At 42.8% G+C, this 24,234-nt stretch overlaps 1 protein-coding gene across 1 annotated transcript in view; it reads right to left on the reverse strand.

Annotated features, from left to right (window-relative positions):
• Nucleotides 1–24,234, reverse strand: part of tenm1 (teneurin transmembrane protein 1) — a 201,524-nt gene that overhangs the window by 89,364 nt on the left and 87,926 nt on the right. Inside the window, exons 6-7 of the mRNA XM_085420553.1 lie at nucleotides 12,537–12,710; nucleotides 1,443–1,645 (exon numbers count right to left, since the gene is read on the reverse strand). Of these exons, the coding sequence (XP_085276679.1) occupies nucleotides 1,443–1,645; nucleotides 12,537–12,710 (377 nt within the window). The remainder of the gene's footprint in view (nucleotides 1–1,442; nucleotides 1,646–12,536; nucleotides 12,711–24,234) is intronic.

A 24,234-nucleotide genomic window follows, 5' to 3' on the forward strand; every position in this document is an offset into this window, starting at 1 on the left:
AAACTTGACATGCTGCTAATAGCATGGGCATACTTTACCACCCAGGTTTTCAGTGGAGCAGACTATTATTTCATCTGTCTTAACCTTTTCGTGCTTCTTTCTCTCCCTCTTTAACTTCCCCCACCACTCTCATCTCCTCTCTCTCCCTCCCCTCCTATCCATCCTCAAACCTCCTTGAACTAGCAAGCACTCGCTGAGTCTTATTTCCCCTGAGGGCTGTGTGTCACACTAGTGTCAAAAACAGCTAATTAGACCTCTTCATGCAGGCGAGAGCAGGGGCGCACTGATGTTAAAAAGCAGATGACTCAGTGTGTGTTGTATTTTTGTCTGTATCTGTGCGTCTTGAATGGCACAATGCTGTTCTACACTTTGCACGATACGAGACGCTAACATCAGCGTTTTCTTCACGAAAAACCGAGTGCATCCGTACTTTTTAGGGTGCCCGTGCGCCGTTTTAGAAAGACACGTGTCCATGTGGGGAGAATTGCTTTGTCCTCATGTTTTGTTTGTTTTCTTAGCTGGAAAATTAGCATCATATTCAGTATGAGAAAAACACGCACGAGTCTAGAGAAGAAAAAAACATCAGTTTTCCATCAGCAACTCTAACACTGTGTTTCAATACAGCTGAACTCACAATTTAATTGATCTGATTTACATTTTTTTCTCTTTGTGTTGTCAGAACAAGTTTAAAGCAGTGATTTTTTTTGGTTCATGGTTCATGAATGCTACCTGTTAAACAGGCAGACAGCAAATTCATGCTCTGCTGCAGTCAGTTATCGATTTAACTGTTTTTGTTTGTTCTAACACATTTGCCTCACAAAACATGAATAAAAGCAGTTTATGGACATCTGTCTCCACACAAATCGGCGTTTGTACTGAAAAGAACAAAATGCAACTTCCACCTCTTTTAGGACAAGAAATCCAGAGACATCAAAATGGAGACAAAGTAACAGCGAATCCAAAAAAACAAAACAAAACCTATTCCAGCTGTCAGATTGGATGAAAATGTGCTTGCTGTAATGCTCTGTCTGGCTGAATGAGCACACTGACAAAGTTTGAGATTGGGAAGAACAAAGATGTTGATAAATAAAGAGATATGGTTTTAGAGGAAATGCACAAAAAAGACAGCCAGTGTATCACAATAGAAGTTTTTAAAAAGACTTTCAAACTAAAATAATTTCTCATGTTTAAATATAAAAAAAAGCATTGTGTGTCGTGTGTGTCTAGAGCATCCTGGAGTATCAGGAGTTCTGGATCAAAGAATATAATGTAATCGTGTTCAAATAAGTGCTTAACACTCCCCACCGCTGAATATTGCCTCAGTGTAGATGCAAGGACAAAGTGGAGAGAAATAGGTGCATTAGCGTGGATGGGATCTGTAGCAGCTGAAGCAAACATGCCCATCTGGTGAACAGCATGCTACGACATGGGGCCTTCTTTACCTGAGTGTGTGTAGGCGGTATGTTCCTGCGCCCATAGACCCCCAGCAGTGCGTTGTGTGAAAGAGAAAGATTGAACTTGATGTAGGTCGGATGGTGCACAGTTATATGAAACCTCCAAAAAAGTCCCGGCGGGATTGCCTGGCTCTGCTGAGTCCCGATGTCGACCTCGCCACGGTCGATGGCCCGGCCTCGCACCCACTTTTCTGTAGGCAAAAAAATAAAAAAATAAAAAAAAATCACACAGGTGAGGCCGCTAAAGACACACGCTGCAGATTTATCAAGGCGGACAGGCTGTCGTATTCAGTATCAGAGGGAGCAATTAATAACCAACCTGATGTCCTCAAACATCAGCGTGATCAGCCGCTGCACTAATGAAGCGAGACTGAATAGATGTCAGGAATGACTGAGCGGTGGTGAAAATCCTGCTTTTCAAGAGACCATGCTTTGGCAGGCCTTTGGATAGACTCTGCATAAAGATGAACTGCTTTAAAAAGGAAGTGTTTTGTCTGAGAGCTGTCTACTGGGGCTTTGTCGTGTGCTATATTAGCATCTTCTAACAAGAAAGAAAGTCTGTGTGTGTGTGTGTGTGTGTGTGTGTGTGTGTGTGTGTGTGTGTGTGTGTGTGTGTGTGTGTGTGTGTGTGTGTGTGTTAGTGTGAAAGAAGAGAGAGAACGAGAGAGAGCGAAGGATGAGAAAAAGTGAGGAGGGCACATGCACGCATTCACAAACAGCGTCACACAGATAGTGTCTTGAGTGAGAGTGTGTCTTTGTCTGTGAAGAGAATAGGTCTTTCCAACAGTCCCCTGGCCATCAGCTCCTCTTCTCTCCATAAGCCTTTATCAACCACCAGGCCCAAGTCTTTTGTGTTGGGGAGCAGGCAAGGCTCTCCAGCCCTCTGTGTGTCAGCCTTTATGTAGAGATATATCTCTGCTTCTAAACTAAGATGGAGGAAATATGGTGACAGAGGGAAGCCAGCCGATCGTTACGGCCACAAAGGCAGAAGAACAGTTAGGGGCAGATTCATGGACGAGCCGGCTCGCTCTCAATCCATAATGCCTGCTGCTTTACCACTCCATTATGGCGACACCATACATGCCTGCAGGCCAGCCGACATATATCACACGTACTGTCAGAGCGAGGGAGGCGGAGGTACTCATCTTGCTATGCTAGCAGAAGCTAAAGCGATGGGAATATTTATTAGTCCGTTGGTCATTCCAGCTCTTTATTGCAGACCTCTCAGTACCTACAGCTGTTAAGTTTTACACAGATATTCATGACGATCGGAGAAAAATTCTGGGTCTGATGATCGTTTTGTCTTTCCAGCTTATCACGCCATGAAGCTGACATTTGTGGTTTTGCTTGAAATGTCACATCAACTTTTCTTCTCTACTCTCGTCACCAGGTCAGTTCGCCTTGGGTTAATCAGCAAACATGCTACCCTGCTCCAACTACACAGCCGGATATCTGCACACAAATGTTAGACAAAAGGTGCATCCATCCGTCTATCCATCTCCTACTAAGGGTCATCACAGGGTGACAGGTACTACCTGGACAAGTCGTTTCCCTTTTCTATAAAGCAAAGACAACAAGTTTGCAGTATGTTGAAAATGCCTAAGCAATGCATTTCTTGCTCAAAGCACTACTGTGCATGCATCTCTAGTATAGCTGTGGCACCTGCAGACTGGGAGATTTCAGCAATCTCAAGCCAACATAGATCAAATAAACTTAGGTACGACATCAAGTTGAGTTATGCGGACCGCACAATTGATGAAACTTACAGAATCTTAGGCCACAATGAACGGTCACAATTCCCCGGCTGTTTCTTTCCATGCCTAACGGAGTCATAATAACATCTGGAGACACATCATACAAACGTGGCTTCTGCCGCCACGACTCATTGCTGGAATTCCAAACACTTCATTTTCCACATTTTACCTCCATTCATTCCATTTCTTTTGGTGTTTTTTTTTTCTCCTTTACAATTTGTGCCAGTGTGCCAGTGTCAAAGTTGATCAGTGTGTGTTATCTAATACTGCATTCCTATCTGGTTGGTTAGTGGACGTGACGATGCCAACACTTTGGCAGGCCATCTGTAGCAGCGAGATTGTGGAAAGGGTCAGCTTTGAACCTTAATGCGAGACAAATATCTTAGAGCCAAGACTAAAAGACATTCACAGCTCACTCGTCAAATCACACACAGTGAATACTTGAATTTCAGTGAATTTTAAAAATTGTGCAAATGAATGCCAAAAGATCATACATCATCTCTTTCTACCCTTCTATCTCATTTAGGCAACACTTGAAAAGAAATAATAAAGTGATTAATTCGGTAACGCGCTTAACCAGTGCGACGAGAGGGAAAAAAAGGGACAAAACGATGAGATTGGGACGAGAACAAAAACAGTTCAAAAAGATTTTTGAATGAAAGTAAAAGCAAAAGCAAAAAAAGAACCAACCCACACACACACTCACAGACAGGTGTCTGTATGAGGCATAAATTGTTCCCGCACTAAAATCTCTACCAAACCGAACAAAAGCAGCTTGGCCGAACTAAAGTATGCATTCATGCATTCCTGCCGAGTCTACCTCAGCAGTCTATTCCTTTTAATGCTAATCCTCACTTCTGCGCCTCACCACAAAAATATAAAGGCCAGCAGAGGGATGGATGTCCCGAGGAAAGCAGTCTTTTATTCAGCACTAGATGAATAGGACATGAATAGGGCATGGCAGTTGGCGGAACACTGGCAGGCAGGCAGGCGCACAAGCAGGCTGACTGGCAGGCTGGTGGGCAGATGAGCAGGACTGACGCTAATTACTGTACAGTGCTTCTCCAAGTGTGATGCAACAAGGGGACAGAAAGCGGCACTCAGGTCAGCCACAAGGAAGGGTGGTAGGGAGATGGGGGAAGCAGGGGAGATGTAAAAGGGAGGGAGGGGGGAGCACATATGAGAGGACCATGCTCATTGACGAGTTGGCTGTGTCGAGTTACAACTGCTGATGCAAGAAAGAAGAAAAACCCTCCTTGCATCTCTCTCTCCCTCCCTCCCTCTCTCTCAGTCTGTCTCAGCACGTAGAGAATAATACTGCAGCTCCAGTAAAACCAGGGGAGAGGATCGAGGCATTTTTGGGAGTCCCACAGAAACCAGACGGCTCACAGGGTGGCTGTAGCTCAGGTGGCAGAGCAGGTCAGCCACTAATCAGAAGGTCGGTGGTTCGATCCCAGGCTGCACCCTGGCTGCATGCCAAATATCCTTGGGCAAGATACTAACCCCGTGTTTTCCTACTGGTGGTGGTCAGAGGGCCCGGTGGCGCCTGTGTCCGGCAGCCTCGCCTCTGTCAGTGTGCCCCAGGGCAGCTGTGGCTACAGTGTAGCTTGCTATCGCCAGTGTGTGAATGGGTGGATGACTGAATGTAGTGTAAAGTGCTTTGGGGTCCTATGGACTAGAAAAGCGCTATACAAATGCAGGCCATTTACCATTTACCATTTACATGGCTCCTAGAGCCGCTCAGATTACTTCTGTCAATCAGTGTGTTCCAGCCGTGTGTCTCAGCACAAAACCTGAGCCCACTCTTTGAAAAGATCTTTCAAAACAGCAAATCTGTGTTTATTCCTATCTGGCAGACATAAAGAATACAAGCTTAAACAAGATGATATGCAAACTGGGAGGCAAAAATTCCTTCGCACCTTGCTATCTCGTGGCTTTAATAACAGAAAAGCAGCTTGAAATTCACACTTGCTATCGGCGGCTTGGAATAAGAGTAAAAATACAACAGCGTCGCATAAGCCTCCTTTTATCATTAGTTGGCAGGGGAAGAAAAAAATTGGAATATTTGAAAATGTTGAGCCTGTTTAAAGGGCAGATAAAAGCGTTGCATTGCTCATTCATGTCTACCATCAACATGGCCTTGATGGGAATGATGAATTGGTAGTGGGTCAGTCTGACATAACCAACATAGGGAGCATTATAATAATGATGATGCTGCCTCAGCCAATTATACTGGTTGTACACATCGTGCTTCTAATGCCCCCACTGACACTAGTCGCACACAATATGCAAACACATGTACACAATGCAATATTTTCTGCTAAATTAGCCCTTGAAAATGTTCCCAGGCCGCAGGACATCTGGATCAGGACGGCTTTACAATTGAACTCTTAACCTTTCCCATTTCTAATGACTCGCTAACACCTCCACATTGTCCTCCTTCACCCCCGTCTTTGCAAAGCACGTGCTTCCAAAAGTTAGTGTGAGTTTGCCTGCCCATCCATCTGAATGTGCTGTGTGTCTCTGAGTGTGTGCGTGTGGGTGCACCAGGCCAATGAAGGAACGGAACTACATTAGGACTTGGGACACAAGGTCTAATTAATTTCTCTTGCCTACGGGTTATTCAGGTAAAACAATTACACCTGTAATCTATTTTCAAAGGAACTAAACTGTCTTTGCAATTAATTTTATTATCCCTCAGATTCTAATGAAGCAGAGAACAGACTAAAAAGTGCAGCCAGGGTCTTGGTGACGGGACACGTCTGAGGGGACTGGAATTGTGTGTGTGTGTGTGTGTGTGTGTGTGTGTGTGTGTGTGTGTGTGTGTGTGTGTGTGTGTGTGTGTGTGTGTGCGCACGTCAATACTGATGCGTAGGTCTGTGTCTGAATCTCACACATATTGGTGCAGACAACATTAATAGCGTTCCAAATGCAAGAGAGATTGAGTTTGCCGCAGGATGAATAAAAATATCACAATGGGCAAGGTCTCTATAATTACTTGGATTCAATTAAGGGCCTTTTGAGCAGGTGGCTTAATAAGCTTTCAGCCGCCTCTCTCCACTGTGCAGCCTAATGAGTGTCAGTCAGAGTCAGGAGAAGATAATGCTCTTGGCCTTAGGCCCTTCCATTACGCTCTCTTCCTCACCTTCTACCATCAGACCCCAGGCTACATGTGTGACAGACACATCTGGCCCTTAGCAAACGCATCCACTGCACGACACATGCATTGTTACACATGTAATATGTGTTGTGTCAATTGGAACGTGGATAAAGTACCTACAGATTATTTTTCTTCAAGCTTTACCTGTGTAGTCTGGGTGCAGGTCTAGAGGCTTAACTACTGTGATGCATTTTGAAAATTACTTGTAAGTATCTTAAATTACCCCTCTTGGATATTTATGTCCAAAAAAGTAGAGCACAAGGTCGATGCAACTTTGTGTAACAAAACAGGCTTCCTTCTCTGTAGTGTTTTTTACACTTTGGTACATCACTTTGTCATTTTTATGAAATATTTGTATCTAATATGTTTTCCAAAATTTTACTAATAAACTACTAATAAAGATACGTGAAGAGATATTTTTACCTGCTTAATAAAAATATGTATTTCCTTAACAAATGTGCTTATATCATGCTATGCTATTAGATTGTTAATGCTGATGCATATGTAAATAGTGTTTGAATGTAGGAAAAAATCAAGGCAAAGCTACTTTAACTGCTTTTTAAAATTGTATCTTCCCAGTTTTTCCTGCGCAGAGGAACTCGAAGGTTTGTTCCAACAAAAGCCAAAGAAAAAAAGAAACAAAACTCCAGCACTGTGCTCAAATGATCTATTTTTAAACCAGTATTGTTGTTAGGGATTTAACTGACAAGCATAATCAAAATGTGGTCAGAAACAACAGGAAAATACTCATGTTTCTGTCAACTAAGGTACAAGACTCATTCACTTCAGTGAAAGCAGACTCATCATGTTTGTGTGAGGAGACGTTCCCCAAAGGCACATTCTGAGTCAGGAATATGATATTGTTGGTTGGTTTAACAATTCACTGTGGCATGTGGCATGTAATGTAATTTTAATCTGCAAGGAAGCTGCTAATTAAACGCATTAATAACTGCAATAACAGGACTGTGCAAAAGTCTCAAGCCACCCCTAATTTCTTTATATTTTGCTGGGATGGTGGGAAATAGGTGCATACATACAGAGATTGCTTAATTCATAATAAACTCTCTTAGGCAGCTTTCTTGTTATTTCTTTAAGCAGTCTTAAGGAATAGTTCTTCAGGCTTCTTGAAGGAAATTCAAAGCTCTTCTTTGGATGTTGGCTGCATTTTGTTCTCTACAAAGATGATCCCACACTGCTTCAATAATGAGTCTGAGCTCTGGGGAGGCCAATCCATGACTGATTGTGTTTTTCTATCCAGGTATGCTTTTGCTGCATTGGCAGTGTTTTTGGCATCACACTGAAAAATAAAACTTTCCACTGTACCGCATGCTGTATCATGGCGACAGTACTTTTTCGACATTCACAATTCCATCAATTTTTAAATATCCCCAACACCACTGGCTAAAACACAGCCCCAAACCATGACAGAGCCTCCACCACATGACATCTGACCTCCTCCATACTGATGATTATTTAAACCAAAACTACTCTGGATTCATGACTCCATCAGACCTGTTGGCACTGATTCAGTCCAGTTCCTGTGTAATTCGGCATACTTCTCTCTCTGTTTCTCATCCTGAAGAAAGGCTTCTTGACAGCCACCCTTCTACTGAGACCATTTCTGATGAGGCTTTAGTGAACAGTAGTATTAACTGAAGTGCCAGATCTCTCAGGTCCTGTATTAGGTCTTTGCTGGATTTTTTCTATTTCTTTAGGATATCAATTTCACATACCGTTCATCTGCTACAGATGTTTTTTTTACACTATCATTTCTTTTATTCGTTTGTCCTCCAGTTGCCAAGTTTCCTCATTTTTAAGGGCACACTGCACACTATTGTATGCCAAACTTTTTTATTCTGTCAGTTTTCATAGAAAAATAAGGAAATGTGTTGTTTTTGCAACAGGCTGCCAGTAACAAAGTAGCTTAACAAACAAAACTGAACTGAAAATAAGTAAAAAAGCAGCCAATGTCCAAAGAAAAGCTTTAAAGGACCTTCACAAAGCATGGAGAACTATTCCTCTAGACGCCTTGAGCAATAGCAAACAAAAATTTAAAAATCAAAATATAATGACTTGATGGGTGGCTCAATACTTTTGTACAGTGCACCAGTATCAAATGGAAACAGTTGAATAAAGTTCTTGTTTGACCACCTTTTGACCAGCTTTGAGTTTATTTTATTGTTTATTTTACAATTGATGTCAGAGCCTGTGGCACATACTACTCAAATGTCAAAAGTTCCTGCTCTTGACAAAACGTGACATGTATACTGTTAACACTGGCTGTAGTTTGAAATTATGTTTCATTTCCTCCGATATTTCTGGATGAGATGTTTTGAATGCCGGCCGCCTAACAGACAGACATGCCGCTGCTGTTAGGCTTTCTCAACTTGAGGCGCTCAAGCAGGGGGTTCACTAAGTGATCCATACTCTCTCTGCGTGTGTGTCTGTGTGAACGCGGGCGTGTGCGCATGTGTTACATCCTGAGACTGTATCCCAGCGTGAGAAAATCAATGAGACCAGTGTAACAGGGACCAGTCCATAAGCATTTGCACACACGCGCACGCGCTCACCTCTGCGCCACACACATTCGCTCTGCTCGCACCCGCGCGCAACATCAACACACTTTCTTACTCTTGTGGACACATGCGGACTGCTCGGCCTCACTTCCCTCCACTCTCTCTGCACGCAGTCTAGAATATTGATGTGCTCTTTAAGAGCCCTTCTCTCTGTCTCTGTCACATTTCATCCATCTACACACAATTTTCCAACCACACCATCAGGCAGAGTGAAAACAATTCGGCACTAACTCAGGAGTTTATACAATCATCACATAGGCTCAGATGGCATTCCACAAGCTCCACATTTCATCATCTCCACATTATAATGAGGCAACGCGCCGCTCTACTGTATGTCACTTTGTATCATTTCATATCGTTAATACATCCGACGTTGCACATTGAGTGAAATATTACTCTCAAACTCTGATGTACTTCATTAAGGAAGGGATTCCACCGACAAAAAAATTCTGTTCTGGGCACATCTGCTTTCATGTACGCCAGAAGAGTTTCCATTAATGTGTGTGTGTGTGTGTGTGTGTGTGTGTGTGTGTGTGTGTGTGTGTGTGTGTGTGTGTGTGTGTGTGTGTGTGTGTGTGTGTGAGATGGCCATCTCTAAATGCCCTTACCCTCGCTTGTTTGATATAAAAACAGAGAAGAGATAAGGGAAAGGCGGTGTGTTTGTGAGCACACATTCATGCATGCACATCAGCGCGAGGTTGGGTATCATGGGGCGAGTGGCAATTACTGTAATACTAATTAGAGAAGCTTTTATGTGTGGTCGGCTTAGAGGGGCTGCTGGTGATCTCTGGAAACTGCAGGAGAGATAGCGTGAAGAATATAAAACAGCACGCGCGGCTTGACGAGACGCTAGCCATACGCGCATGACACAACATGTCAATTAGCATCAAGCATGGTGGCGCGGGCCGCCTCATAAGGTGGATTAGAAGTCTTGCGGCTCCGGATTCTGATTTCGGAGTGGAGCCAACAAATCATCTTTATGGCATTGAAGTTGACAGAAAAACAACAACACTAAAAATACATGAACGACAATACAAGAAGATTACTACCTTCCAATCATTCCGCCAAGCTCGTTTCATCTCTCCCTACTGTGTCATCAGTTTATATCAAAACAAGCAGAAACTGATGACTATCCTCCAATCAGCCGCCTCAGCTATCTTCATGCTCCCACTGTTACTTGTGTTCCTTGTGTTTATAGCAGCGTGTTAGGCTAAGACAATTTATTCCGAATTAAAAAAACTGAACATTTTGCATCTTGTTGTTCTTTGAGTTTCTTTTTTTTTTGGTGGTTTGCAGACAAGTTGTGAAAGCTTCTTCTAAGATGTTTAAGGAATATACTACTTTAATGACAGCAATTCTTTTTTAGCTTCATCGTGTATCCGTCCCTTGCCCCCTTATCTCTCTCTATCCTTTCCATTCCTTCCCTCGCCATCGTTCGCGGTGTAATCTAGGGGATTGTGTGGTCTCTTGGTGTGAGAGGTGATGGGTGCAGCAGGATGAGCGTGATAATCTGCCACACTGGATTACAGCCTAATCTCTAATCTCCCTGGCCCTCCTCTGCCTGGGGACCACCTCCACCGTGCCAATTTTATTAATCTGAGCCCCCTGCATCAACAGCTTAGCTTTGCCCATTTTGATTTCCCAGCTTTCACGGCGCATATAAAGCAATAAGAGCTGAAACAATAGATTGTTGTGACGCAACACTCAGAAGTGAATTCCACGACCCCTGCGTGCTCTATTGGAGGATTTAGATACTGATGAGAGCGTTAATCCTCCGAATGTGAGGATTCATCAAGAATAGTTGCTTCAGGGATGTCCCAGGTTGCCTAAATTGCAGCGAGTTGCAGTTTTGCCTCGCACGTTTTCTGTGTAAGCGCTGAACGTGGGCTCCGACAGCCTCCGATGTAATATCCATCAGAATCACACCAACCATGAAGGTTGCTCTGTCCTGTCTGACTTCATGACCTGAGACGCTCACAATTAATGTCCCATATCGTGGGGTTAAACTGGTGTTAGTAATTCCTCTGGCTAGTTGGGAGAAGGCAGAGTGGAGAAAAGCAATTCCAGTCACGTAGCAGGAAAAAGAAAACGCGATTAACCAGTTTCCTAGCCTTTCTAAAAAATGAGTAATCAGAGTAAGGCTTATCTCTGGACTAATGTCTCTCTATTGTATTGGATCATTAGTTGTGGGAAGAGTGTTATTTACGAAGCCAGGGACTTAATGCACTAGAAGCTGATTGAAATTTGTAGACCTGTACCTGAAGATCCGAATATAAGTGCATGTGTTTGGTGTATGTGTTTGGTGCATCTTCAGTTTTCACTCTTCAGCAACTCTTTGTACTCGTTTTAGCCTCTGCAGCAACACAACATGACAGGCTTAATCTTTGGCTTATGTGTATGGTGTTTGTAAAAGTGTGATTAAAACATTACATGTCATTGTTCAATATGTTTAGTTTGCAGAAGTTAATGGATCCTAATTGAAGTCTCAGCTGTGGTTCACAGCATCATCGAAGAGAAACAACTAGAATCCTCTTAAGCTATGGTGCACAATTTGCCGTGGTCCAAAAGTAACCGGGACACTAAGTGGGCAGATGTGTCTCATTTTTTTGATCAATAATTCATGCCTAAAAGAGCTGCCATGTGGCTGAAAGTTGACTGAAAGTTGCCATTTATGCAGAGGTGATAATATGAGGAGTAGAGTGGAGCCATGCAAATGAAGGACATAATACCAGGACTCGCACAAAAGCACAAATCTATCAGAGCACTATCACAGGTACCATCAAAACCAACAGCTGGCCTCCTTCCAGAAAACCAGGTGCACCCAGCAAAAGTAAAAAAATGGCAAACAGCATGAAGAAGTCTGCATGAAGAAGAAAAACTCATTTATGTCTCTGCAGCCCGTCAAGAGCGCTCTCCAGGATTTAGGCAAAGATTCAACAGTTATCCAAAGACAACTTCATGTCCATAATTTTTTAACACATTCCTCTCCTGTCTCAAAATTTGGCATGTACATTACTCATAATCCATTTGATGAGTCGGGTGTGTTACACATGTAAAGGCTTGTAGCCTTGAGCTGACAACCTAAAGCAAAGATGAGGAGCTCTCTGCAAAAGTCTGCAGAACTTCGAAGCTACAACGCAGACAGTTTTTAAAAACATTGTCAAAATGAAAAGTCCCAGCTGACTAACATCGCATAAGTCTGGTTAAAGACTGACATGAAGGTAAGTCCAGAGCAACTCTGAAGGGGTGGTTTTCCATGGAAACCTGAAATATGAAGGCCCCGAAAATAATTCCGATTTGTCAAAATACGCTCTTATTGGGCATGCTTAATGAAAAAGTCAAAAATGCTTTCCTTGCCTTTTTGCTTGCAAAAATGTCGATAGAAAGAAAAAGAAAACAGCCAGGCACAGATAAAGAAAAATGAAGTGAAGCACTCGAAGTCATCACTTATGTTTTTAGTCAATACATTTAATACAAATTTTTCAAGCTGCTGTATTACATTTGTTTTGTTGTTACTAACGGGCAGATCCTGTCAGTGGCTGAGTGCAGAACATCTGTTATTACAGTGTACACTGTGTGCGTGTCAGCTCACCTCTGTCACCACTGTGTGTGTTTTCAGGGTTGAGCGTGTCCAGCAGGTGGACGGAGCTCGTCGGTCTGGTTTTGCTGCGGTCCTCTTGTTGATGGTCTGCTGAGCTCAGGCCATTCTCATACAGCTGGCTCTCACCGTGACGCAGATGCCAGGTCAAACCTAACAGGTGGACCGCTACACACACACACACACACACGCAGATTGGCAGCCAAGGGTAAAGAAAAGAAAACAGACAGAGGAGATCATTATTCAAAACATGCAAGAGGGGTGTGTCTGAATCCTTTTTTTAATGCCCATCTTAGAGCACTCACTCTCTTTATGTGCTTATTAGCGTCCGGCAAAGCAAAGGACAATTAGAAAACACGCAGAGAAGACAAACTGTCACGCACACATGCGTGCATGCCTGCGCACATGGCACATGTGCACACCAACACAGAACGTGGCAGTGGTGGGCAATTAAGGCAGATCTTGTGAGTCTGAGCCCAGGGCTAGTATTAAAGCGCTAACACAGGCTTTTATGCATGACTAATGATGCTTTGAAAGCTGCTGCCGATTCACAATCCATATGGGCCTTTTAAACAACAAAGGGTATGAGAGAGAATACTGGATTCCCCCCTCCCACTCATAAAATTGTTTACTAGGACGGGAAACCAACATGCTGTTAAATAAAAACAACTAACACACGCCCATTAAGGAAATGAATTAGTTTTTTGCGAGTGTTGTCAGTAAAGTGTTGAGTAAAACATTCAGCTGTGTTCTGACCAATCACGAGGTTCCATTCATTCAGGCTTATACTTGAGCAGTGTTTAAATTTTTTTTTTTAATTTCTTTAAAAGAATCTAAAAAGGTAATGTGCCTTTGCTGATAGGAAGAACAAAGCAAATGAAATAAATCATTGCAGTTTTTTTCTCCCCTCCTCTGACACATTTGGAACATCAAACAAAAGCAAAGACTTAAATCAAAAAGTTACTATGTGCTGGTGGCAGTCAGAGGATGGCTGCTGCATGCAGATCAAGGTAGGGAACTTCTAAGGACTTCAAACATCTTCACTGTCTGTCCTCTGTCTGCTGATTGCCGACACCCAGAAAAAGCACTTGACACGAGCTTGATAACGCTCGCGTAAAATGGCTGCTTAGAAAAACAAATCCACAATTATACGGCGCAACCAACACAATCACACAGGTACGGCGCAGACTCACACTTTTCTCATCTGTGCATACATGCATGCATGCACATGCCTCCACAGTCGCCCACACTCCACCCCCTCCTGATGAAGGATACCTAATTAAAACTCCAAATAGTTCAAAGCCATTTGCTGCTACTTTCCTTTGAGGAAGCACAGAGGAGAGGGGTGCGAGGCGGGGAAATAAAACTGTTTTCTCTGAAAAATACCAGCAAATCTATGATGAGCTCTGAGAGTTGAAGCCAACAGGGTCCCATGCCTCACTCTGGCATCTACGGGGATCAGCAAATCATACATTTCTACTTTTGACTAGCACTAGCCACTATTGGTTTAGATATCTACTCATGCACAATATGAGCTCTTCAAAGCAGAACACTGACGATTACCAGGGCCATGAGGGAGACGTCATGCATCATTTAGCTCAAACTAATTGAACTGTCAGTCTGTGACGAGACCAGACATGGACACGCACAAGCTCCTCACGTCAGTGTGAGTACGAGTCAGTCATTTTTAAACATCTCTTGTTTTCTTTTTCTTTTTTAAAAAAAGGCGACTTGGGGGATTTTTCCCATAAACACCTTGCTGTGAAAGTACCTGTGATGATTCGTTTTGATGCTGGAAAAAAGGATGTCAAACAGTAACCCAAATGATCTTCCTTGTACATTTAATTTCATGGATTTAGCTTCCAGCAAAATCCTTTCGGTTGTCTGGTACTGCCCGTACTGCATCCTTAGCAGACAGGTGGGAGGAGAACGGAAGCAGGTAGAAAGAAACTCATGAAAAAAGCACACACACAGTGAAGGTGGTCAAAATCACACGTATTTGACACTGACAGAATTAGCAAGAGCGCCGCTGAAATTTCCTTTCGACCACGGCAATTATCTTTCTCTTAAAATACACCATAAAATATCATACCACACCTAAAAATGTAGGTTTGTATTCCTCGTCACAGTTTGTATGGCATTATATTTGGCAGTGGAGTGGAGTGGAACAACCTATCATAGTTTCATAAATTAGTCTGTAAGAGTGCTCAGTGAGGGATGACAAGTTATTCCCAAACTGATACATTTGGCATTTCCACCATTAAGTCTCTCAGACTCCATTCTCTCCTCGCTTCCTCTCATCTGAATTGCTTTTCTTGCTCTCCATGTTTGTCTGGTGTCCCCCACACCTCTGCTGGCCAAGTATTACCCACTACAGTTATGACTCTGCAGCGACAGTCCTCACCAGCTCTCCTACCTTCTCCTCGTCACCACTCCATCTCTCCTCAAAACACCCTCAGACCCCACTTCTCCTGCTCCTCCTCATCAGCCCTCCCCCCATTCTCTGTCTCTCTCTCTCTTACTTTATGGCTGTTGACCTTTTGCTTGAACACTTAGCATCTAGAGTTGCACAGCATGCATGCACACGCAAACACACCGGAGCAAGAAGGGAACAAGGACCTCTGAGTGTGATGAGGAGATGATGGAAGAGTGAGCGTTTGAGCATATGCTCTTGTACTTTTGAGGATCTAATGTCCAAACAGTAATATTAATACCAGTGAGGACATATTTGTTGGTTTGTCATTTAAGCAAATGAATTCCGGGCATTTAAAACTGAGCACTCATAGAGCCCATAATGTGGACAGGAATGGGAGTTTAATATATGTCTATCTATTAGGCATGTAGAGGTTACAAGGTTTCAATTGCTGCAGGTTATTCAGTGCCAAAGAGACATGAAAAAAGATGAGCAACTGCTGAGCATGAAGGTTTATTCTTGACCTTAACATTTATTCTGTCAGACCCCTGACTCACAGACAAATTAATATCGTTTTTGGACACACAAACGATACTGGCACAGTCGTCATAGAGATGTCCTGTCGTCCTGGGTTACGCTATCCTACACTCTAGAAAATCACAGAGACCTTGGAGAATCTGGATTATATCGTCAAATGAACTGTGGTGTTAGTTCTTATCTGTGATGATAAAAGGACATGCAGTCTCCTGAGGAAATATAAGAAAAAAGTCAACTACAACCCCCTCAAACAATGTTGGATAAACAGAGTAACGGAGTGTTTAATATAGGCCCTTTGTGACACCTTGATATTTTTATTGTTCGCATTTCTTTATTAGATCAAAAGGAGAAATAACTTAATAGAAAATAATTTTTCCCACAAAACCATGTAGAACATTTAAACCTTCACTTGATGTTTTAGAAAATAAGCTTGCTTTCTTGGCAGGGCAATATGTACAGTAAATATCCCCTGGAGGGTCTTGGGTCGATTTGTGGCTATTTGTGGCTATTTTCAAATTTTGATTACCTGCCATTTGCACAGTGTTGAATGGAATATAGCGAAAGTCTGCAAAAAAAAGTTTGGTCACATTTACTGTTAAAATTTCAGTATGACTTCCGGAAATTAGCTTCAGTGGCTAAGCTAGCGATAAACTTACGCTATTGGTCCTAGTGGTCGATTTGTGCCCCATTGAAACCCATTATAAACGCTATTTTTCACGGCAAAAAAATTACGGTCAAATCGATCGTGATCGGTAATGCTTCCGCTTCCGCTTGCAGTACTGGCCTTAGAGTTGTAATTTTTTTATTTGTCCACCGGGTGGCGCCCTTGCTCCACATTTGACCCGGGGCTGGAAAACAGCGGGCTGCTTAAAGAGACCTGCGGGGAATGAAGCGTCATTTCCGGCGTGCTGCAGCGGCTTCGCCCGCTGATCGTGCGGGACCATTTTTTGGTCCCTAGGACCATGAGAGGGTGCTCTTTTTTTTTTTTTTTTTTTAGTCAACAGGAAATGACGTATTTGTTGTCACGTGGTATCGGACGTGTGGGCTGGAAAAAGCAGTCCCCGGTGATCGTGCCCCGGTGATCGTCGCGACTTACCCCGGCAACATGCACTTATTTCGGCCTAGAGGAGGAGCATTTGCCGCCTGGAGACCATTTTCTGGTCCTGAAAAAAAAAATAAAAGGCGATCGAAATGACTGTTTGTGCCAATCTTTAGTCCATCTAAAGGCCTAATTATAATAACAATCAAATATTACTTCAAATGGTTTTTTGGGAAAATATTTAGTTTTTTAGTTTTTTTTTTAGTTTTTTTGTAATTTAAAGGGTTAAAACAACGAAAATATAATTAAAACTTTATATGAATATTTCAGGGAGAAGTAGTTTTAAAAGACTGACCAATTTAAAGTGAAAAAAAAATTAATATTTAATATTTTTATTGCACTTTTTGGGCGTGGTCGATAGTGTGCATTTTATGAAATGCGCTCCTGGAAAAAAAATAAAAGGCGATCGAAATGACTCTTGGTGACAATCTTTAGTCCATCCAAAGGCCTAATTATAATAACAATTGAATATTACCTCAAATGTTTTTTTTGGAAAATATTCAAGTTTTTTGTTTTTTGGGGCAAAAAAAGCAGTGCGCTCATGTGACGAAACCGGGATATAAAGGGTTAAAATCCGCGAAATGTAATTAAAACTTGACATGAATATTTCAAGGAGAAGTAGGTCTAAAAGATTGGCTAATTTAAAGTGGAAAAAAATATTAATATATAAATTTTTTATAGCACTTTTTTGGGCGTGGTCGATTTGTGGCTCTAAGACCAATAGTGTATGCATTTTTCTAAGACCCTCCAGATATGCAGGTACAGCTAGCTGCTAATTAGCTTAGCTTAGCTTAGCCCCATACATTTCTTATTTGTTTTAAACAAGGCATCAGTTCAGTCCATTAATTCACTGCCTGTTTAACTCCTTTCCCTTTGTGCAGATTCTCCCTTTGACTGAGTTTCTTCTGATTTCCTGCCTCTTAGAAACAAAAGGGTGGGAAGTGCTGCTGAGCTAAAATGCAGCAGAGCAGTGTCTGTAGCATATTTAGGAAATGCACTGGAGTTTAAACTATGTAGAGCCAAGAGTAGAAAAAAACTGAACAGAGAGCCGAAGCCTGTGCTTTCAAATCATGAGGAATACATGTACAGATATACTGACCTCATGATTTCAGACTCTGGCCATGTATAACATACTCATCCACTGTTGTAAAAGTATTTATATAATAGAACCACCACCCCACAGGAATCTGAACTTGTTAGTCCACATAACTGCCTGGAGACATTTCAAAGATGGCTACTGAGTGGCAAGAATTTCATCTAGAGAGACACCGACACCTCTTTCCATTTAAAATACAGAGACGCTCTCACAGACTCACTTCCACACAGTGTGCAGCCAGTTATGCGAGCAGCATGTGCTCAGCCTGACCCTTCATTCTCGCTCCCTTTTCCTCCTGCCTGTCTATCCATCCCTCTCAGCGTCCATCTTTCTCTCTTGTGCTTTGGCGAAGGCACACGTTAGTGAGAGGACTCTGAGTTAGTCCAGTCATTATAACTGGTGAAGGAGCAGCGGCGTCGGCAGCAGCACAGTGCCAGCGATGAGCAGCAGTGCAGTGAGCTAACAGGCTGAGGCGCGCGCACACATGAATCATTGATCAGTGTGACAGTGAGATGACTGCCAGAGGTAATAGGACGGTACCGCTGTGAGGGGGGTTCTGTGCTGTACCCTCGCTGTCGGCTACCCCGCCAAGATGTGTGCGGAGGATGAGGAAAGCTGAAGAGAAGAGCGTGGGGTGGAGGGAGCGAGAAACAGACAGTTCACTATTAAAAAAAGGAGGTACTTGATGTGGCTTTTTCAGGTTTTCTTAAACTACCGTGGAGAGAAATGAGAGAACAGAGAAGAATTCAAGCTGGTGGAAATTTAGTAGCAAAGTGAGGCTTGCTGAGATAGCAGCAGCATCATAAGCTTTCTCACATTAGCGGCTAAAACGCAAAGATGTACAGATTACATAGGAGACAAACCATTTCAGGTGGTCGACATGGCGACAATGCTAGCATGCAGCATTCGCTCTTGTTGTCAGGCATGTATGTGTCTCCAGATTAGATAAAAAATGATTGTGTGCTCCTATGACGATTAGATTTCACACTTGTGGTGGGAGAAAGTGGGAGATGTGCATGTGAGCATGCATGTGTTCATTCCTCTTTAACCACTGAAGTAAACCAGATATCGTTATCAAGTATTTGTATCAGTCCTGGGCAGAGCTGTGGGGCACAATGGGGGTGATTGACTGTGAATATACTGCCTTATCGATAAGCATTACAGCCAAGGTAGCACTGCAGTCAGTTAAAAATGATTTATCAATACCCTCACACAAGTGGAAACACATCCTGGCCTGATTGCCAAGTCCTTTTTCGCTCGTAGACATGGCTAACCGCCGACTATATTCTGTCTGACAACCAAAGACTACAGCCAGCTTTGCCCAGCAGCAAACACTTTCAAGCACATCAGTCATTCGATTTAGTGCGTAGTTTAGCATGTACAGTAAAGGCAATTGCTCATCCAAGTTCTGCATGGCTGTGTCAGCCTCTAGCTAAGTCAAGACTTCTGAGGGATGGGAGAAAGAGAGGCAGGGGGGGGAGTAAAAAAGAGGAGAGACAAATGGGGAAAAAACAAGTGTGAAGGAGAGTGAAGGAGAGGGACTTCAGAGCCAATAAAACAAATCTGTGTCTAAGTCAATGTTAGAGTAGAGACTAAGAGCCCGGGGGTCCGCGTGCCCTGCCGCATTTTCGCCTGTCGACCCTCGCTTCACTCTGACAGAAGAGAGGTGCTAAAGTGTTTTTCTTACTCCCCTCCACAAACTCCTTGAAAGCTACTAATGCCACTGTCAAGACTGTTTAACTGTGTGCTTTTTGCATGCATGACGGACTGTCTTTCGTGGGTGTGTGAGAGAGCATGAGCAGAGGCTCATTGCCGCAATTTTTTAACCGGTATAAACCTCAGGACTCATCATTGGTTTGACCTTGCTAATCTGAAATGGGACGTCTCGCTCGGATAAAGGGATGAAATGACGGAAAGAAGGATAAACGAAGAGCGGAGGTGGTGACACACTTCACGCGTCTTCAATGATGAGATTTGCTGTACACGCCGGTGTTTATTTACCAGTAAAACTCGCTGTCACACTTATCTAGTTAGTCATGGTTGCGACAGTACACCAAGTCCAACAGATCACAGCTTTCTTCTTCACGCATTTCTCTGTTGTTCTTTCATTTCCCATCACGCCTCCTCTCTCTTTCTGTCAGAGTCCCCCCAACTCTCTCCATCTGTCTCCCACTAGCTGTCTCACTGATCTGGTCTCTTACTGAAAGCTGAGTAATGTTACGGCGGGCAGGATATTACTCAATGAGCAGGGGATTGCCGCCATGTTACATTTCCCTCTGGCAGCCACCATCTACAGCTGAAATGCTGAAATGCTGCAGACAAACAGCGACGCAGCACCGCCGGTCATATACGAGCTCCATCTCTGCTGGTTTGGAGCGTGGGTGCATGCCTACATTTGTGTGTGTGATAGAGAGGATCGGGAAGATAAGGAAATGCGTGTGTGTGAGTTGCCGCGCGGTGCCTACCGTGCACGTGTGTGAACTCGCCCAGTGTACCGTTGGAGCTATTGAGGCTATTTTGTTGCAGCTTCTCTGACCTTCTGGAGACATTTTACCAAAGGGCTCTCTCACCATTCAGAGCTTTCTGACCACAGTCTGTCTACCCATTTAAAGCAATTTTACCAAAGGCTCCTGTAGCTGTTAGGGCAGTTTTAGCAAAGGCCAGCGGGTTTCTTAGAGCTGCATCAGACGACCAAAATAGAGGACTGAAAACAAAGAGAAACTGGAACAATCAATACAAACCCCAATGAGGCATGAAGCAGCTGGCTGAAAGAAGCTGGAGGTGAGGCGCGTGCTCACATGCACGGAAACACACAGAATCCAATTACAAAGTCACACATGCACCGTCTTGCACATACAAACACACACACACACGTTTGGACTCATCAAGGACGAGTATTTAAGGATCATTATTTAAGCAATAATACAGTTTAAACCAATATTCAGCCTGAATTGGTCTCCATTCACACAAAAGAACACCGAGCACGATAGACTGTAGTGAGCAAGCAGACTTTGGTCCCATTAATTGCAAAGCAAAGAGAGAAATGAGAAGGATCTACAAATGTGCTGCCAGTTACACACCATTATTTATGCATCGTTCTGTATGCCTAGAAATAAATAAATAACTGAAATGCATGGCTAAAATACAGCAAATTGTATGAATACATGTATTTGTGCTAAAAAAAATAATGTTTTTACTCTTCAAAATCTGAATAAATACATACTTTTTAATTAACTAATGAGTCATTAGCTCACAGCATATACAGTAAAGTGACTGTCCTGTAAATCTGAGATAAATATGCTTGAAAACATCTGTCGGGGCAAAAAGGATAAAGCCAACATCAGCACAGAGCACCTCTGCGTTAGCTGCTGTACTGTGATTGAGTCGCTATGTGTGTGACAGCGTTTTTTGTGTCCACCTTAACCGCTCTCAGCCGGAACACTCCGAATAGAAAGGATTCTACTTTCCCGGCACTACTGGAAACAAGCTGTAGCAGCCAATCTTACCTACTCAGCATTGCTGAGTAGATAATTGGTTGCCAGTTGCCCTCCATGACAGAGCCACACAATGAAGAGGATCGCCGCTGATCCCAGACAAACAGGCAACCACCTGTTCAGAAGCTTTCCTTCGGGGGAAGGTAACATTTCATTAGAGCTACGCCAACTCAGCACCTCAACGGCTTCGTCCCGACAGCCATCACCAGACTGAGCTGACCCTCTAACGTTACCTCTATACACAATCTCTGGCCTACTGCCCACCACCTGCTATCAGAACAGACTGCAAACCTCTTCATGCAAACTGCTCACTCTATTGAGGTCATTACTGCTACACACTAGTTTCTGTAAGCTAACGAATGCATTGCAATGCAGTATTTTTAAAAAGACCTCATTAGTACTGCCTCCACAGTCTTGTGGTGTTTTTTTCCCCAGCTTTTGTCCATCTGCCGATTATTTCAGTAGCTCATGTCACTGAAGGTTCAAAATCCATGAAGCATTTTTGCACTGACTGCTTAGCACAGCATGCTGCGCAGTGGCTGGAAGACTGTGCTGTCTGATTGCATATAGGGTTCAGTTCAGATGGAATAAAAGTAGGAGACCCTCAGCCGAGTGAATCAGCACAGTGGAGCTCTTCCCATTTAGACTTGGACCATCCTTTTATTTATGTCTTGTAGATGGATTTATTCAAAGTCTTTGCTTCTTTGTCCTTTCTATATGTACGCTGAAAATCAGGCCATGGACTTTCAATATTTTAGTATTAACTAGTAAAATTAAACATTTCTTAATAAGTTCACTTCTATTACCGTTCATACCAGTTAACTGTGCAACATGCAGGCCCTGTGTTTGGCTGTTGGTAGGAAGAAGAGGGCCTTGTTGTCACAACAGGAGAAAATATCTTAGGTAAAGCAAGGAATGCTACATATTTTCTTCACTAGCAATACCAGTTTTCATGTTTTCTCAGCTCCATACCAAAGTGAAGTCCTTTGTTCACGTTTCTGTGTTTGCTATGTTCGCTATTAAACTGTGACAAGTTAAACGAGAGCCCAGAGCACTAGTGTTGAAAAAGAACAAAGCTACCAAGCATTGTGTCCAAGCTGGGAAAGCCTTTCTCTTTTCAGTCTCTGAGAAACCGTGTCTGTGATAGGAACTATCATGTCTAAACACTTCCAAATAATATTCAACTTTCAGGAATCACAAGTGGTGTGCTGGTCAGCACCGTTACTTCACAGCAAGAAGGTTTAGGTTGAATGTATTTATGTGAGTATTTCCTGGTAAACCATCTTCCTCCCACATTCCAAGGAGATGCTTGGGGTTGGTGATCAGAAACTGGCCATAGGTGTGACTTTGAGTGGGAGTGGTGGTTTGTCTCTATGTGTTAGTCCTGATTGGTGGCCTGTCCAGGCAGTACCCTGCCTCATGTCCTGTGACAGCTGGGATAGCCACCCCGTGTGACCCCTTATGACTCAATAAGTAGAAGAAAATGGATGGATAGGCAGGAGAGGCCTAAAGGTCCCATGCACATCCATTCAGTCTAACTTTTACATATTCACTACACTTTATATAGTTTCTGTATATTCAGCCTAGATCTACCTCCAACTCTATACTTCTGAATAACTGTGCAATCAGTAACGATAAAAGCACACACAATGTTATTCATGCACTCTGAATGGGGCTGCATTCATTTTCGCTGTACCTTTTGTGCGATGAAAATAAAGATTCTGACTCTATTTCTGTTACATACTTTGTCACTAGCTTTGTTACTTTTCTACATTTTAAAAACACCACAGGAACTTTTTGACCAGACATAAGGTAATTTATTAAAGCACTGCAAGTGCTCTAGCTCCTATAACAGCCACTTTTAGTCTGTCACCAATGTCTGGGACGTTACAAGAAATCCTTTATGTAGGTTTGAAGTCACTCAAAATGTTTTTATTTGAAAAATCTAACTTTTATGCAAGGTGACAAAGAATTATACTGAACACGATGACAAGGTTGGAATAAAATAAAATAAAATAGAAATTTTGTCCTTAAAAATGTGTTTTTGTTATCAAACGAAGTCACGTGTCAGCAGATAGAACTTTGCAAATCTTTGGTATTCACCTAATGTTTCCTGAAGTGCTTCCCACGAACCGGTTTGACAGGCAGTTGGACACTTCTCACATATCACACGGTCATGCTGTCTCCCCAAACAGCTCAACAGGGTTGAGAGTTAGAGAGATTGTGCTAGCCACTCCATCACAGGCAGAGACCACCTGACTTTGTTTCTGATCAGCTCTTAGAAAGTACGGAGCCACCACTGTTTTAAAGCACAGGCTTACTGGGGCTCAAGCTGTGGGGTCTGACGATGTAAAGGGTCCAAGTGGCTTTAGGTGGGGAGAATAAAATTCACCAAGAGGAGAAAAAAAATCAACCTTGACTTTTTGCACAATGGCCAATTCTCATGCTTCTGGCAGGCGTCAAACTCTTTCAATGTCTGTGTCGCGCTTTCATGCTGCCCAAACTAATCTCATGCTAAATAAGAAAGCCTTTACGACAAAAAAAAAAAACTTGTAAAATTTAACATTATTTTTTTTTCTTCCAGGTCTGAACAGCAGGCTTTTTCCGCATTTCTTGCCTCATTCACTTTGCTCCGCAATTTCACATCTATTACAAACTGAAATGTCCGTAAAAAAGTCATACCAGTGAGTGGTGAGAGACTCGCTCGCATGTCTAGAAAGTGTAATAAAAGTGCTTCGATAAAACATTATCAAGAGCTGAAGTTGTGTTTGTTGCTTTGAGCTGTGCCCGTCTGCGGAGTTTATTTAATAGCTGCGGCATCAGACGGCAGCAGGATCCATCCACGAGCGTCTTCAAAGCGAGAGAGTCATGCACATTTACATAGTCGGTACAACAGAGGTAACATCATCATTATTCACAACTATTAATTATTCCCTACACAGAGACGGGATCAATCAGGTTCTAAAGGCAAATGAGATTGTGTTCGTTTCTACTCTGCATCATGTTCATTACTGTGTACGCATTAAGCGTGGTTGATGCTTTTGCAGTTGGGA

This window comes from Rhamphochromis longiceps, linkage group LG2, assembly GCF_057381845.1.
Source record: "Rhamphochromis longiceps isolate RC_006_pf linkage group LG2, R_longiceps_female_GT1.1, whole genome shotgun sequence".
Classification (NCBI taxonomy): Eukaryota; Metazoa; Chordata; class Actinopteri; order Cichliformes; family Cichlidae; genus Rhamphochromis; species Rhamphochromis longiceps.